General features: G+C 38.1%; 1 protein-coding gene across 2 annotated transcripts in view; it reads left to right on the forward strand.

The window, feature by feature from the left end:
- Positions 1 to 18,892, forward strand: part of LOC126273102 (dynein intermediate chain 2, ciliary) — a 305,511-nt gene that overhangs the window by 86,697 nt on the left and 199,922 nt on the right. For both annotated transcript variants that reach the window (XM_049976536.1, XM_049976535.1), the window contains one exon: positions 14,303 to 14,550. In XM_049976536.1, the coding sequence (XP_049832493.1) occupies positions 14,303 to 14,550 (248 nt within the window). The remainder of the gene's footprint in view (positions 1 to 14,302; positions 14,551 to 18,892) is intronic.

Below are 18,892 nucleotides of genomic sequence, written 5' to 3' on the forward strand. Positions count from 1 at the left end.
TCCATGCTACTCTATCCTGTGCAAGCTTCTTCATCTCCCAGTACCTACTGCAACCTACATCCTTCTGAATCTGCTTAGTGTATTCATCTCTTGGTCTCCCTCTGTGATTTTTACCCTCCACGTTGCCCTCCAATACTAAATTGGTGATCCGTTGATGCCTCAGAACATGTCCTACCAACCGATCCCTTCTTCTGGTCAAGTTGTGCCACAAACTTCTCTTCTCCCCAATCCTATTCAATACTTCCTCATTAGTTATGTGATCTACCCATCTAATATTCAGCATTCTTCTGTAGCACCACATTTCAGAAGCCTCTATTCTCTTCTTGTCTCAACTGTTTATCGTCCATGTTTCACTTCCATACATGGCTACACTCCATACAAATATTTTCAGAAAAGACTTCGTGGCACTTAAATCTATACTCGACGTTAACAAATTTCTCTTCTTCACAAACGCTTTCCTTGCCATTGCCAGTCTACATTTTATATCCTCTCTACTTCGACCATCATCAGTTATTTTGCTCCCCAAATAGCAAAACTCCTTTACTACTTTAAGTGTCTCATTTCCTAATCTAATTCCCTCAGCATCACCCGACTTAATTCAACTACATTCCATTATCCTCGTTTTGCTTTTGTTTATCTTAATCTTATATCCTCCTTTCAAGACACTATCTATTCTACTCAACTGCTCTTCCAAGTCCTTTGCTGTCTCTGACAGAATTACAATGTCATCAACAAACCTCAAAGTTTTTATTTCTTCTCCATGGATTTTAATACCTACTCCGAATTTTTCTTTTGTTTCGTTCACTGCTTGCTCAATATACAGATTGAATAACATAACACAGGGGAGAGGCTACAACCCTGTCTTACTCCCTTCCCAACCACTGCTTCCCTTTCATGCACCTCGAATCTTATAACTGCCACCTGGTTTCTGTACAAATTGTAAATAGCCTTTCGCTCCCTGTATTTTATCCCTGCCACCTTTAGAATTTGAAAGAGAGTATTCCAGTCAAAATTGTCAAAAGCTTTCTCTAAGTCTACAAATGCCAGTAACGTAGGTTTGCCTTTTCTTAATCTTTCTTCTAAGATAAGTCATAAGGTCAGTATTGCCTCACGTGTTCCAGTATTTCTACGGAATCCAAACTGATCTTCCCCGAGGTTGGCTTCTACTATTTTTTCCATTCGTCTGTAAAGAATTCATGTTAGTATTTTGCAGCTATGGCTTATTTTGTAAAACACAATCCCAAAATATGTTGGCCTGTTTTAATAGTTTTGTGGCATCCTAGTTCATGCTTTGTCATAGAGCACAGAGCTTGCTAATCTCTGACTAAGAGAGTACAGCAACATATTTGCAGCAGCTGCAGACAGTTTTCATGGAGAACAGTTACAACCAGCATACTATAAATGGAAGAAGTCTAGTCGGAAACTTGCAGAGGGAAAAGAGAAACCTGTTGCTATTTTTTCCTGTCCTGTACATTGACAACACATTGGAAGAATGTTCTAGTGCATGTTCTGCCTGCCACCAAAGATGGCAGATGGTTGGAGGTCTTTTAATATCAAACTAGTTCTCTAGAAACCAGGAGTCTATCACATCTGGTGCCAGTGCAGGAAAATGTACATTGGTCCCTCAATCCAGATGGCACAAGAAAGATGCATGAAGCATGTGTCACACAGATAAAGAACAATCAACAACCTCAGCTGTCACAGAGGATTATGTCTCCAAAGGATACAGTATGAATTACAACAGTACCAGGTTGTTAAAACGTTCTGAAGCATTTTGAGGTTGCACTGAAAGTAATCTGTAGAACTCCACCTACAAAAATAGCAGTTTCTATCTAGGTAAGAGTTGGGTCCCACCCTTGAACATGCTCAAAACATGACAACACTCTGTCAAAAGATTGGAAAGATCCTCTTGTGCCATGCCAACTATGACCTGAGAGCACACCATGTAGATATGTGTCATCGAACCCGGTAGCATCAAGGGCTTGGTAGTTGCGGTACAGTGACTCAGGATCACAATTTGACTCCCACTGGTGCACTTTGCCCTCTACCTCACTTGTATAGTCATGCACAATCACTACTTGCCAAAGATTAACAGCAAGAGGGATGGGACGTACAGGGTGATTTAAGAGAAATGCCACATAATTTGTGAGGTGATTCCAAATGTGAAAATAAACCAAAAAAGTTCTGTGAACATGATGCGTCCAGTTTTCAGCCATTATGGAACTGGAGTAGGTTTAAGACTACACACATCCATGAATGATTATGAAGACAAGTGTGAATATTACTTACTGAAATGCTGTGTAGACGCTGTGTTGGACAGAATAATAGTGGGACAGAGACCTATCCATTCTGCAAGAGGTGTTCAAAAAATCCGCCATCCATCTCAATGCAGTTGTCAACACATTGAAGGGTGTGTTGTATTGTACATCAAAAATCATCTCAGTGGTCTTTAATGTATTAGTGCTGTGAGTGACCAGTTCTTCATGTTTATTCACCTTTGTAGTTTATACATCTCCCTCTAACCAGCCCCATAAACAGAAGTTTAATGGTGTTAGGATAGGTGATATGGAAGGCCAGTTAATGGGTCCATCATGGCCAATCCACCATAGAGGAAACATGTTGTTCAGATACTGGAATACTTGTCTGGTACAGTGAATTGGTGATCTATAATGTTTCAGGTACATTTGCCATCATACCTCTAATGACACTTCTTCCAAAAATGCAGGTATGTTTTCTATCAGAAAATCTGAATATTCTGTAACTGTCATACGATTTGGGAGGAACGCAGGCCCTATCATCAGGTCGTCAATCATAGCACACCAGACGTTCACTGACAACCTAACTTGGAATCTTGTTTCCATAGTGTCATGTAGGTTCTCCATCGCCCATGCCTAAGAATTTTGGATGTTCATAATACCATTCCATGTAAATTCAGCTTCATCTGTAAAATAAAGTGTAGTGAACTACATGATGTCTCTGTATACAGCCAACAGTTACAAAATCATTGTCTGCTTACTAACTCACCTGGATACAGATGCTGCACGGCCTGCACGTGGAATGGGTACAAGCCCTCAGAATGTCACATACGTCACATTCACGTTTGTGAAGTATCGAACTGATGACTAATGCACCATGTACTGGTGGTGGGACTCCATTGTACCATTCAATAATATCTTCCCTTTCCTCAACTGACTGGATGGCCTCATTTTCTGATGTTATATGTACACAGCGTAGTGTTCTGGATTCCCGTAATGTTTAAAAAACCTTGGGAAGTACCGTGTCACAGGAGGTTTATCATTCAGGGAAATGACTCTGCTATTCTGTCACAGCTGCATAGGGACTCCATTACAGTATCTGTACACAAACAACTCGTTTGCATATTCTGCATGGGTGAACATATGTGGCATATTGGTATTCAAGGACACTATGAACTTGCTCAATTAAACAAGACAGAAACCCAACACACTCAATTAAACAACACTCAAGCATGACACTTACATGGCCTCACGAGTGCTCACTTATCCACACCGTAGTTGCACACTGGTTATGCTTGTAGCTATTGCCTTGGTGCAATGTCACAGTCCTGCCATCTGTTGGAGAATCCCCACATCTCTTGTAGGATGGATCAGTCATCTGCCCCACCATTATTCTGTCCACCACAGCGTCTACACAGCATTTGGGTAAGTAATATAGGCACCTGTCTTCATGATCATTTGTGGATGTGTGTAGTCTTCGGCTTGCTCCAGTTCCATAATGATAATAGATCAGACACATCTTCATAGGACTTTTTTGGTTTATTTTCACATGTGAAATAACTCACAAGTTATGTGGCATTTCTCCTGAATCATACTGTGTAAGGTGGTACCCAATGGAAGACAGTTCGGTCAGTCATCATGAGCCCCTCAAGACAGTAACAAATCAGCTTGCCGAAATAGTGAGTCATTTAGGTGACATTATCTTTGTGAGTGCCTGAGAACACTTCAGTATCATCATACGCTGGTAAAGCCTAAAATAAAACTAATAATTGATAATTTTCAAGAAAAATTCATTTAATGTTTTGATGAGTTGAATTGACTCTGTTAGGTTTGATTATAATTGAATCAAGAGCAAAGGGAGCTATTTTTCTCTTATCTATGAAGTGGCACATCATATATATCACAACAATAGAACAGATCCAGTATTGATTCCTGTGATAAATGTAGAATGAGTATTTCCCACTCTGAAGGTGCCGTTTCCTTGTGTGCACTCCTTGGGTTTCTTAATGTGACACAATTCATCCTTTTAGTTAGATAGAATTGAAGGCAGTTACCAAAATGGTCTCTAGTACTGTAATATTTAACTTCCTGTAGGAGAATACTGTAAATTGCACAATATTTTTTTAGCAAACAAAGAAACTAACATTTAGTGTAATTTGTCTTTTAAATTTGGTATGATCGTTTTGTAAATTGAAAAACAGTGTGAGCAAATTGGATAACTTTTTTTATTTTGCCTGTCTCAGTTGCATTGATATAAAATTCAGCTGTAGTGGTTATTGGTATCAGTCTGACATGTCCATTCTCAAGCCACACACCTTGCTATTACTTGTAATTATTGTGCCAAAAGCATGAACACCTTCTGTACACCAAACTATACAGTGGGCAACAAGTACCCTCATTGGTCTAAGCCTGTGTGCCTGACTGACCCCCTTCTGTAATCCCACTAGAGACTAGGGTCAACTAAACTTACCCCATGTCAAATGTCAACTTTGTCGTGTAACAGAATTGTCTGGCATTTGATGTCATATATAACTAATCAGAAAAACAGAGCATTGACAATATATTTTTGTATATGAATTAGTTTTTGATACTTAGAGTATGTTGACTGAATGATCTCTAGTAGATCCTGAGATCTATGGCAGTTTCGTTAGTTTTGTTGAAAGGCTGCAGTTTGGTTGTAAGTTGAGGAAGCAGTTAATCCTGAGACTAAGTATCATATTTTGAGATAGCTGTGTTATTATTGTGTACATAATCTTTTCAAGAATCTTTGAGAAGAAGGTAAGCAGTGGAATTGGTCAGCAGTTATCATCTACCTCACTAAATTTCTTATAAAGGTATATTTTTGTAAATGTACTTTTTGATAGTGATGTATTATATATGTAACTGAATATATTGCAAACATGTGCATTACCAATTTTAGTAACAGGCATTCTGGCCAGAGAAATTAGAGTTGACAGCTGCATGTGCATGAGGTATGAGTGCTTGTGTGTGTGAATGGTGTGTCTATCTCTGTTTTATTGGTGAAGGCTGTTTCCAAAAGCTCTATGTAAGTGTCTTTTAATTGCATCTGTCTGCATCTTGATGTCTCCTCTCTACAGTAAGTAGCAATCTGTATTTTCTTACGTTGCTGCTATTCCTACCTCGAGTTTCCATTGTTTGATTTTATTGCTTTACTTAAGGTGTTATAAACCCAGTTATATTTTGCTTTCTATTGTCAACTGTGAGAGTCATCCTAAAAGCAACGAAGATTAGTTTCCCCAGACATTATTCAAGGTACTGAAAGAAAACTTATTTTACAACTTCTGTAAAAAGTGATCTACACACACTATCGATGGGGGCTCTCCTTGGGTTATTCTCAATGAAGAGGTATATATAGAATACTCCTTGGAAACAATATAAGCTATCTTAAGCCCATATTCCAAAGCAAAGTCCAGTCCATAGCCATAAGATAGCACACTTTTTGTGCACTCCACAGTGGGCCAACTTATATTTCTGATTTTGGAATGGTCTCATCAGAGGGTACTCCCAATTACAAGCACGCTCTGGGTATTGGCAACACAGTTGTCGACATTAAAATTGTGCCAGCTATTCAGTTTCCATAGTGATGTAGGGTGGTGTCTCTACAACAATAAATTCTGATATCGTAGCTAACTTCTGACAGTCACTGTTCAAATTTAAGAACAACATATTTTTATATCCTTGCCAATTTTTGTTGCAGCACTCCACAAGGTTTTCTGTGCCTTCTTCATATTCAATTGTTGCCAAGTTGCTGAACCAGACACTTAATGTCCTCTTTCTGTTTGTTGTCATCTCTACAGAGTTTAATAATCAAAAAATCTTTCCATTTGTGATAAAGATGGTAATCATTCAGGGACAAGTCCAGGCTATAATGTGGATGTTGAAAACATACCACTTAAACTGACAAAGGGAATTCTTTAATGCAGCAGAATGTGGGTGAGTGTTATCATGCAGCACAATGCCACTGGACAACAATCCAACTGCATTTTATGGTACTGTGTAGTTGGTGAAGACCATACCATTTATGGTCTCTCTTGTGGTCATAAAGTTAGTGTGTAGAATGCCCTAGGCAAAAGTTCAGTACTTCAGTAGAGAAATGTCTGCTGTGTTTATTTTTTCCCCCAATTGTTGATTTGATTTTGTCAGTCAAAAATGAATGTTAGCCTGATCATACTTCATCAAGAATATTAATTCATCTCCTATTGAACATAATGCAATATCTTCGAACTGAAACTTCATATGTCAGACTAGTTTAGCACTCAGAAAGAGTTTTACACTATGAACCTTGGCAGGATTATTAATTTTGTGACACATTTCAAAACTGCACAAACAGTAAACAATCATTCTTGCTCAATGTTTGAGGAAGGTCTATGACAAGGCAGTGGGGGTTGGGTAGAGAAATGCATGACTCATCAGATCAAAACTTTCTTAACTTGTATAACAACCCTCATGTATGTATCTTTGGCTGTGAATGGAGTAATTGTGATTTGGCTTTGTATATGGCATTCCTTCTTTCATGTATTTTATTGCTTTATCCCTCGAACAGTCCACATGAACTCTCTGAGCTACTTTCAGGAAACGATTGTTGAGTGTGTTAACTACCTAACTGCTGTCACATGCTTTCTTGTTTTACTTCCTGTATGGATCTAATGTTATTGTCTGAGTGGTTCATGCAGTTCACTTTCCTTAAGATAGCACAGTATTTCTTGTAATATGGCATCAGTTCCACTTCCTTGTTTGCCTTAACCATTTCATTTAATTTCCTTTATCCTTGCACATGATATTTGATTACTTTTGCAGTCTGCAGCTTTCCTGATGTCTTATTAGTGCTGTACTACATTTTTTCTTGGGAAACCAGCTCTTAAAAACTGACAGAAATCCATCAAGAAACACATTAAATGTAATATACTTCTTTGGATGGCCACCTTCCACAGTTTATTTTATGTATCAGTTCTTTATTTTTCCTATCTTAAACATACTGCAATTTAAGAATGTTTTACACCACTTGTTTTAGGATCATCCTTAACTTGAATGAGATTTTCACTCTGCAACGGAGTGTGCACTGATATGAAACTTCCTGGCAGATTAAAACTGTGTGCCCGACCGAGACTCGAACTCAGGACCTTTGCCTTTCGTGGGCAAGTGCTCTACCATCTGAGCTACCAAAGCACGACTCACGCCCGGTACTCACAGCTTTACTTCTGCCAGTACCTCGTCTCCTACCTTCCAAACTTTACAGAAGCTCTCCTGTGAACCTTGCAGAACTAGCACTCCTGAAAGAAAGGATATTGCGGAGACATGGCTTAGCCACAGCCTGTGGGATGTTTCCAGAATGAGATTTTCACTCTGCAGCGGAGAGTGCGCTGATATGAAACTTCCTGGCAGATTAAAACTGTGTGCCCGACCGAGACTCGAACTCGGGACCTTTGCCTTTCGCGAGCAAGTGCTCTACCAACTGTATTTTGCTAGTTTCTGCTCGTTCTAGAAAGAATTTTCTTAAATTGTCTACCTGTCCATAATGTAGGTTTTTTATGTCGATAAATCCCCTTCCTCCTTCCTTTCTGCTTTATGTGAATCTTTCTGTTGCTGAATGTATGTGATGTATTTTATATTTGTGGCATTGTGATCATGTAAGTGTATTGAGTGCTTCTAGGTCTGTGTTACTCCATTTCACTACTCCAAATGAGTAGGTCAATATTGGTATAGCATAAGTATTTATAGCTTTTGTTTTGTTTCTTGCTGTCAATTCTGTTTTCAGTATTTTTGTTAGTCTTTGTCTATATTTTTCTTTTAGTTCTTCTTTAATATTTGTATTATCTATTCCTATTTTTTGTCTGTATCCTAGATATTTATAGGCATCTGTTTTTTCCAGCGCTTCTATGCAGTCGCTGTGGTTATCCAATATGTAATCTTCTTGTTTAGTGTGTTTTTCTTTGACTATGCTATTTTTCTTACATTTATCTGTTCCAAAAGCCATATTTATATCATTGCTGAATACTTCTGTTACCTTTAGTAATTGGTTGAGTTGTTGATTTGTTGCTGCCAGTAGTTTTAGATCATCCATGTATAGCAAATGTGTGATTTTGTGTGGGTATGTTCCAGTAATATTGTATCCATAATTTGTATTATTTAGCATGTTGGTTAGTGGGTTCAGAGCAAGGCAGAACCAGAAAGGACTTAATGCATCTCCTTGGTAAATTCCACGCTTAATCTGTATTAGCTGTGATGTGATATTATTTGAATTTGTTCGGATATTAAGTGTGGTTTTCCAATTTTTCATTACTATGTTTAGGAACTGTATCAATTTAGGATCTACTTTGTATATTTCCAATATTTGTAGTAACCTTGAGTGGGGTACACTATCAAAAGCTTTTCGGTAATCAATGTATGCGTAGTGTAACAACCTTTGTTTAGTTTTAGATTGATATGTTACCTCTGCATCTATTATCAGTTGCTCTGTACATCTTCATGCTCCTTTGCAACAGCCTTTTTGTTCTTCATTTATAATTTTGTTCTGTGTTGTATGTCTCATTAATTTCTGTGTAATGACTGAAGTTAATATTTTGTATATTGTTGGTAGGCATGTTATGGGGTGGTATTTAGCTGGGTTTCCTGTGCCTGCTTGATCTTTAGTTTTCATATAAGTTATTCCATGTGTAAGTGTATCAGGGAATGTGTATGGGTCTGCAATGTAACTGTTAAATAATTTAGTTAGATGTGAATGTGTTGAGGTGAACTTCTTTAGCCAGAAATTTGCTATTTTATCTTTTCCAGGGGCTTTCCAATTGTGAGTAGAATTAATTGCCTTGGTGACTTCATGTTGCAAAATTATCACTTCAGGCATTTGTGGTATCATCTTGTATGTGTCTGTTTCTGCTTCTATCCGCCGTGCATGCCTGTTATGTTGTACTGGGTTTGACCATATGTTGCTCCAGAAGTGTTCCATGTCTGTTATGTTTGGTGGATTGTCTATTTTTATGTGTGTGTTATCTATTGTCTGGTAAAATTTCTTTTGGTTTGTGTTGAATGTTTGGTTTTGTTTCCTTCTATTTTCACTTTTTTTGTATCTTCTAAGTCGTTTGGCCAATGCTTGTAATTTCTGCTTCTTTTCATCTAATTGCTCTATCGCTTCTTGTTGTGAGATTTTACCTAACCTGTTTCATTTTTTTTTCTGACATTTGATGTCTTATAAATTGTGTTAGCTGTCCAATGTCTTTTCTCAGTTTTTCTATTCTTATCTGTAGCCTGTGTTGCCATGCTGGTTTTGTGGGTTTCTTCTGTTTGTTAGTTGGTTCTGATCTCTGCCTAGTGTGTATATTTAGTGTAGTGAGTGCTCCTATATAAACCAGTAGTTGTAACTCTTCCATAGTTGTGTTTTCATTTATTTTGTTGTGTATGATTGTGTTGATAGTTTTTATTGTTGTTTCGACTTGTGGGTTATTTGGCAGTCAATGCAAGAATGGTCTAATGTCTGTATTTGTGTCTTTGTATTCTATATATGTCAGCTGAAATTTTTCTTCTATATCTAACATGTGTGTCACTTCGTGTTCTATTTGTGCTTGTTCTGGTGGCAGTCTTAAGATTTCATTTTCCTCTGATTGTTTAATTGATGTGTGTTGTTCTTTGTTTGTTTGTTTGAGTCCATTACTGTATTTTGTTCTTCTTCTTCTGATTGCACATTATTTTGTTCCAGTATTTGTTGTACTTGTTGTTTGATGTTTTCTAACTCTGACTGGGGTATCCTGTTATTTTTGATTATTACACGGATCTGATCAGCTAGTCATTGTTCTGTTAAAAATTTTTATTCTGGGTATCTGGTAATAAATGTTGTGTATACTTGTGATCTGTACCCAGTTGTGTTGGTTCCTAGGTTTGTTGCTTGGTAATAACAGAACATGAGGTGTCAATTAACTTCATCTGACCATCTCATCCTCTGTCTTTGTTTTCCTTCTAGGGTGGTTGCAGGAAGCATATCCTGCAAAACACCTCTATTTGGATTTAAATCATTTTCTGTGTGGCTAGCAGTTTCGTTACCATTGTGGGCGGGCATAGGGTTCAAGCGTCGTCCCCGACCATCACGGCGCTTGTCCGAGGCTTCTTTAGTTGTGTCCTGAACCAACTGATCACACTAAAAGGGGGGTTAGCCCTATTAGTGGTTTGTTCTTTTTGTCGCCTTTTATGACTGGCAGAACATACCGGAGGCCTATTCTTTTCCCGGGCTTTATTATTATTATTATTATTATTATTATTATTATTATTATTATTATCATTATTATTTACAGGTGGAATGTGACAGTAATGGTATCATTCAGTATACATGATTCAAACCTATCAATTAACACATCAGTTAATTCATAGCAGAATACTGTGTTTGCCATTTCTCATTTGATATAATAGGATGCACCTCACTTTTTATGTTATACACACTCCATGAAGCCACTGATTCTGTTCTGATGCCAGCACAATTTCAAGCAATATGTATGGAATGGGTGATGTAGGAGGCAGTGGGTTGCAAGTGTTAGGTCTAACAACAGCATCGCAATAAGAGTACTTAAGTAGAGAGACAGACATGGTCAATGCAGTATGAGCAGTGAACAATAGAGAGTCAGCCTGGATCACTTAATACTGTCTGTTTGCAACACAAGTAAAATTCCTATATTTTTATGGGATTTTTTTTTTTTAGTTTTGACCAGTAATATTTACTATAAGAAATCTGTTTGCAACACAAGTAAAATTCCTATATTTTTATGGGATTTTTTTTAGTTTTGACCAGTAATATTTTCTATAAGAAACACTCTTTATTTGCACAGAGGAGCATGTAACTGCTGTAAATATAGAAGTTGTGGTGGGATCGACTTTTGTGGCTGGTGATGTATTTTATTCCATTGAGGAGAAGTATAATAGACTGAAAAATCTATTTACCTTGTACTTATAAACTGAATGGCCAAAAGTTGTGGGAAGGTTGCCACATCTAAAGGTGTGTCAGATACAGTGCTGCAGCTAGATGTGGCATATGGCACAAGTGTAGAAACAATATCTGGACTAGAGGTTAGAGCACGGTCATCTACTTTGCCCCTTGATGTCATATTTTGAGTAAACAGCTTTACACATGTTACAAAGACAATCACAGATACATTTAATAAGAGGCCAATTCCACCCTTTAACATGGTGACCACAATATAAACTATTACAACTGAAACCAAACGTAAAAAAGACCAAACTTAAGATTGTTCCAAAGCAACCAAAAAATTGGAAAATCATGATACACACAAATTCCTTCCGGAATAAACCAAATGAAAAGATGCAGAAAAGAGAAAATTGGAACTGAATATTTTGCTTGACCTGTATAGCTCAAAGGAAGACAATGATACCAGACACTCGCTACAAAACAACTACATAATCAGAAAATAACACTCAGAACCTTCCCCAGAACAAACAAAACAACAACAAACAAACAAAAAAATCAAAAACAACACAATTGGATTAGAATATTTCACTTGACATACATAGCTCAAAAACCCCATACACAACCATAGAAACCAGTACCGCAAGTTTAACTGCACATATAAAGGTAAAACACACATATCTATAGAGCCACCCTGCCTCTTCACCCCAATGGAAACTAACCAACACAAATTTGAAAACCCCCATTTGAAAGATATTTTCCTACCAAAAACAAAATACAATCGTACAATGAATGAAAAAGCTCATAAAAACATACTTATAGATCATAGAATTCCAAATCAGTCAAGGCTGGCCACAAATCACACACACACACACACACACACACACACACACACACACACACACACACACACACAAACAAACTAACAAACAAACTGTACTGCAAACAACAAAATATTCAAGCATAACTGCAAGGCAAACAAGAAATACAAACATGAAGTCTAAAAAATCAACAAACTATGAACTAAAACTAACAGCTCAAAAATTGAAGACAAATAAATAACCAATAAATACCAAAGACTTGATCTCTTTCAGCTAAACCACTATTGCAAAGTACATCACAAACACGTACAGCCACCACAAGAATGAGCCACCCATGGCAGTATGACCCCTATAAAAATAGTCCACTTGTTATGCCCTGTATCTCTACAGTGTCACATTTGGGGGGAAAAAAACCTGCCCAATATTTGTAAGAACCAAGATTATAAACAAGGTCATGACTCACTTCACTAGCAACCATTTGAACTTCACACTTAGATTACTGCCTAAACTCATCCCCGACAAACATACCAAATTACAAAAACATGCAAATAATTGTAAGAAACAACATTACAATTATACTCACTAATGGTTTCACTTGCAAAAATTAAGTTGCACTCTTAGGTTCCTGCCTGACATTGCCCTTAGAAATCATGCCAGATGTGGAAAAAAAACAGTTAAATATTTGTGAGAAACAAGAATACAAATATAATCACCACTAGTTTCTCCAATAGTGGTTGAAGCACTGAGGTTCCACTCTAACCACTTTAATACATCATGAAGTATTTGGAATAAACAGCATTGTTTACAAACGCAATAGTTTACACCAGTTACTTCAACCACCACACTTAACATTTCAAACATGCCATTTACATCCTTTGGAATGTAAACTCATAACATCACAAAGGATATCATGGGTCAAAGCATACATGTGGAATCAGATCATGTGCTTGACCTCTGAACTGTCTGATTATGAATAGTTTTCTATTGCATGCTGTAACACATCAAAAGATAACTGACTTTGAATGTGAGATGATAATGGTGCATGGGTCACAACCTATCCTCACAGGACAACCACAAGTGTTTGGTGGATGTCACATAATATCTGGTAGAGTCATATGGGTTCATTGACAGTTTACTGTTAGCCAGCCCATCATTGACTTGAATGTGGGGCATCAGGAGTGCATTTTTACTAGAACTGTAAGGAGACAAATGCACTGCAAATGTTTTAGTAGTAGATGACTGACTCCTCACATCAATTGCATTCTCATGAATTTAAGACACACAGTATAATTTGTTGTGTATTCTTCTCTTGCCTGCTGCTAGCCAGCTACTACTTTGCTGGATGTTCCACAAATAGTGCACTGATAATGTATGACACTGTTATTATTATTATTATTATTATTATTATTATTATTATTATTATTTTCACTATTGGACAGGGTATCACTCCTCAGACACTTCTGTAATGTATAACATAGGTGGCTCATTATTTTACATATTAATGCTAAGGTAACAGAAAATGATTCATAAGAAAGTTATAGAACACTGTTTCATGAGTGGTCAGCAATATTTATCACTAAGCAATTGTAGGAATGAATAGAGAGATATTGTGAGCACCTTCCAGCATTTTGGTTGTGCTGTTTCATTAGAAATTACCACGTGTTAAAAGATTATCTGTAGTCGACATAGAGCTTCTAATTTTTACCAAACAGTATCTCAAACTGAAACATTTCCACTGGCTTCCAAGCCCATCATATACAAAAAAAGTCTTAAACTGATGTATTGATAGTAAGTAGCAACATCTCCAGGCAATGTAAAGGAGCTTCCTCTGTAATTTCCTATGTGAGGTAACTAGGAATGCATTGGAGTCTTACACTCATCAACTCAAGCAACTCTTGGGATACTTTCTGTAAAGGAAAATAACTGATGGTGAAAAGAACATGTGTTGTTAAAAACTTTTTTTGTTAAATGAGTGAATGAATGTGTTTTTGATGACTAGATTTATTATAATTGACACAGTCCATTTATTACATCTAATAGCAACTAAATTCATTTCACTCTTGCACCCTCTTTACCTACCATAAGAAAAATGTTTCAGATTGTTTTCATAAGAATGATAAGAAACTACAGTAGACCTTGTTTTACAATCACTTCAGAAGGGAATAATGTTCACTCCCATTTGTTCCCTTTTAGATATTCTTATAATCTTCCCTGTTTGGAAAATGAATAAATATGTTGTAATTCTTTCTCCAGTTGCAAGACAAAATAAAACACGTTAAGTTTTATGAATGCTCTGGTTTTAGATGATGGAGCAAGTGCACGAACAAGGGAAAAAGAAGCTGGGGAAAGTGGTGAGAAAGGGACTGAAGGTGAGGAAGTGGGGCAGGAAGGTGAACAAGAAGCAGGAGAAGCAGAACCTGAAGGAGAAGGTGAAGGAGATGACAGGAAGGACAGTGTAGTTGAAGCTCCTGTGCCAATGAAACCCAAGAAGATCACTAACCAGTTTAATTTCTGTGAACGTGCTTCACTGACTTTCAATAATCCATTTCGGGTAAGGATTTTTGTTCCAGCAATGAACTAACTGCCCATTAGTAAGCAGTGGAATTGTATGCTGTTAACGGGAAACAGTCTGTATTACATTGAAGGGCCAAAGAAACTGGTACACCTGCCTAATATCATGTAGAGCCCCCTTGTGTTGCAGCACTATGTGGCATGGACTCAACTAATGTCTGAAGTAGTGCTGAAGGGAATTGACACCATGAATCCTGCAGGGCTGTCCATAAACCCACAAGAGTCCGAGGGAGATGGAGAACTCTGCTGAACAGCATGTTGCAAGGCTTCCCAAATATTCTCAATAATGTCTTATGGGTTTGGTGGCCAGCAGAAGTGTTCAAATTCTGAATAGTGTTCCTGGAGCCACTCTGTAGCAATTCTGGATGTGTGGGGTGTCTCATTGTCCTGCTGGAATTGCTCAAGTCCATTGGTATGCATGATGGTTGTGAATGGATGCAGGTGATCAGACAGGATGCTTACGAAGGTGTCACCTGTCAGAGTTGTATTTAGACATCAGGGGTCCGATATCACTCCAACTGCACACACCCCACACCATTACAGCGCCTTCACCAGCTTGAACAGTCCACTGCTGACATGCAGGGTCCATGGATTCACGATGTTGTCCCCATACCCATACTTGTCCATCTGCTCGATACAATCTGAAACGAGACTCATCCGACCAGGCATCAACAGTCGAATGTTGGTGTTGATGGGCTCAAGCAAGGCATAAAGCTTTTGTCTCATTTAGTCATCAAGGATACACAAGTGGGCCTTCAGCTCCAAAAGCCCATATAGATGATGTTTCATTGAATGGTTCGCATGCTGACACTTGTTGATAGCTGAGCATTGAAATCTGCAGCAATTTGCAGAATGGTTGCACTTCTGGCACGTTGAATGATTCTCTTCAGTCATTGCTGGTCCCATTCTTGTAGGCTCTTTTTTCCAGCCGCAGTGATGTCGGAGATTTGATATTTTACTGGATTCCTGATATTCATGGCACACCCATGTAACAGTCATAGAGGAAAGTCTCCACTTCATCGCTACCTTGGAGATACTGTGTCCCATCGCTCAAGCTCTGACTATAATGCCACATTCAAACTCACTTATATTTTGATAACCTGTCATTGTGGCAGCAGTAAATAATCTAACACCTGCGCCAGACTCTTGTTGTCTTATATAGGCATTGCTGACTGCAGTGCCATATTGTGCCTGTTTACACATCTCTGTATTTGAATATCCATTCCTATACCAGATTCTGTGGCACTTCAGTGTATTTGTAGATTTATATTTAAGTATTACAACAGCATTATTACTTAAAACAGTACCTTCAGGTAAAATATGTTATAAATTTTGTACACCTGTTGATATGTAACACCTTCTTCAGCTACATTAAGCATGAAGTTCAGATGCTTTGAAAGCTGGATAAGGTCATGATCCTCTTCTATGTAATGTTAAGGTATGGTGCTAATTAAGTATAACATAGTTTAGAAATCTGAGAATTTACAGTGGATAGAGCATAGACCCATAAATAACATCCTTGACATTATAGTTCAACTTTCAAACATTGCCATACACTATAGTAGGAACTGCACTAGATAACAGATAATAGTATGCAAAGTGCAAGAGTATGGTTTTGAAAGACAACAAACATTATAACAGTATAGGTATTCAAATTGTACAAGCAAGTAATCTTATATGATAGCTTGTAAATTACATTGTAGCTTTGGTGGAGGGATAACAGGAACAAATTTGGCAACTTTTCACATACGAATATGTATGTCATTAATACCATCAGTTATCATAAGGAGGTTGGAGAGAAAGCAATTCTATTATTTCAGGGTGTTCACTGTGCTACAGTGTGAAAAAGGAAATTGACGGCACTTGACGTGTATCATGTTGTTCACACATCTTATGAACAGTGCATTTATCTGCTCCGCAATGATTAATAAAAGCATAGTGATAAGACTACTTTCTAAACTCTGTTGATATTCGTAAGTAACAATAACAAGAATCACAATTTAACTGATATGTAAGAGTGGTTATCAAGAGAAAAGCTTTCAAATTGGCCTTGAAAGTATGTGGTTTGTCACTATCCATCTTCTGTTTTCTGGAAGATTACTGAAAATGTAGTCTGTAAAGAAATATAGACTACAGTGTGTGGTAGACAAACACTTTGTCTCCTGACACAGATAATTCTATTTGTGTCCTTGGCAGGCAATACTTTTTACCTGATGACAATACACAATACAATCATTCAAGCAGTTTCTATTATGTGAATTATGCAAATGAGTAAATTTGAGGTAAGAGTGGTTATATAGTGGGGAAAAAATAGGTGCTCCTGTGGATGAAACTGAAGAGAACACTGGCTCTGTTTACAGCCTTATGAAGCTGTCTGTAACAGATACCCTTCCCCCCCCCCCTCCCCCGCCCCTCCTCCCCCACTGCACCTCAAGCATACCACTGGCTACCATTGCTTACCTATTCTTTGTATACGGAATGTCTCCATAACATCTTGCAGCATATTATTTAAGCTGGTAGGAGTAAATAGTAGCAGTAGTTTTATTTGTCCGTGCATCCCTGTTATTAGGAGACATTGTGATATAATTTAATAGCAAAAAGTGTAAATGTGTAAATCATAATTATGTGAAAGTATATACTTACAGGTCTAGTTTGGCAAGGATGGGACATGTAGTTGATCATAGCCTTATACACTGCTTGACAAGAAAGTAAAGTGTCCAGAAGACAAGGTCAATGTAACTTTGTACACAATGAAATTTTCACTCTGCAGCAGAGTGTGTGCTGGTATGAAACTTCCTGACAGATTAAAACTGTGTGCCGGACCAACACTCAAACTCGGGATCCAAACTCAGGATCTTTGCCTTTTGTGGGCAAGTACTCCACCGTCTGAGCTACCCAAATGCATCTCACAACCTGTCCTCACAGGTTTAATTCTGTCAGTACCTCATCTCCTACCTTCCAACTTCACAGAAGCTCTCTTGCAGACATTGCAGAACTAGCACCCCTGGAAGAAAGGATATTGTGGAGACATGGCTTAGCCACAGCCTGGGGGATGTTTCCAGAATGAAATTTTCACTCTGCAGCAGAGAGTGTGCTGGTATGAAACTTCCTGGCAATACTGAAAGGTGGGAGATGAGGTACTGGGGGAATGAAATCTTTGAGGATGGGTCATTAGTCTTCCTTGTATAGCTCAGTTGGTAGAGTACTTGCCTGCAGAAAGCAAAGGTCCTAAGTTCAAGTCTCAGTCCGGCACGCAGTTTTAATCTGACAGGAAGACTCATAACTTTGTACACGTACGCACCATTGATGCATATGTAAATGATAAGATTTGCTACTCTGGGTGACAGGAAGAACAACCACCAGAGTGCATTAGTGTTGTTGCCAGGCCTGGTAGGTTATATGAGGGGTTGTGAACAGCGTCATATGTTGGATGATCACTTTGAAGGCATGGAGATGAAGTATAATCAGATGATACAAGATTATCAGCATCTGATACAATTTGACAAGACCTCATTGTGGGTCTCCACTTCATCAGTGGGTAGAATTGCGTGGTTTCCAAACTCATGGGAATTATGAAGGTGAAATTGTCCAGTGATTTATAGCATGGGAATCGGAGGAAAAGCATAGTTATCGTCAAGGTTCTAGTCAACTATATCTGACCACCATGAGGAAATATCACCACAATTTGCACCAGTCACAAAGTAACCCATTCACATCTGTGCCTGTCATCCAAGATTTAGTAATTGACTTCTTGCAACATTCTATGTCATCCTGCACCATTGCTCAGAGACTAGCAGCAATCTGACTATGGAATTATCATCCAAGTCCTGCTGCTGTTAATGCCATAACACACACAGTTGCATTTGGAATGGTACTGTGACCAGGAAGCAAGGACTACCTGGTGAATGGTGCCACATTGTATTCAGCAATAAGTCGTGGTTCTGCACTACCTCAGACAACTATTGTCAATGAATATTGTAGCACCCTGGGAAGATATTCCAATCTTCCAGTGTTTTGGAGGGGTACAGCAGTGTTACTCCTGATGTCATGGTTTGGAGAGCAATTGGGTATGACTTCTGGTCTCGGATGGTTGTGATTGAGGGAACTCTGACAGCACAATGTAATGTCATGGACATCCTCTGAGAATGCATTACCTGTCATGTGACAGCACCATAATACCCATTTTTCAACAGGACAATGTTCATTCACACCTGAATGGTCTGCGTGATGTGAGGATACTGTATTTACTCAAATCTAAGCCGTACTTTTTTTCTGGTTTTTGTAATCCAAAAACCGCCTGCAGCTTAGAATCGAGTGCAAAG

This window comes from Schistocerca gregaria, chromosome 5 (genome assembly GCF_023897955.1).
Source record: "Schistocerca gregaria isolate iqSchGreg1 chromosome 5, iqSchGreg1.2, whole genome shotgun sequence".
In the NCBI taxonomy this organism is placed as follows: Eukaryota; Metazoa; Arthropoda; class Insecta; order Orthoptera; family Acrididae; genus Schistocerca; species Schistocerca gregaria.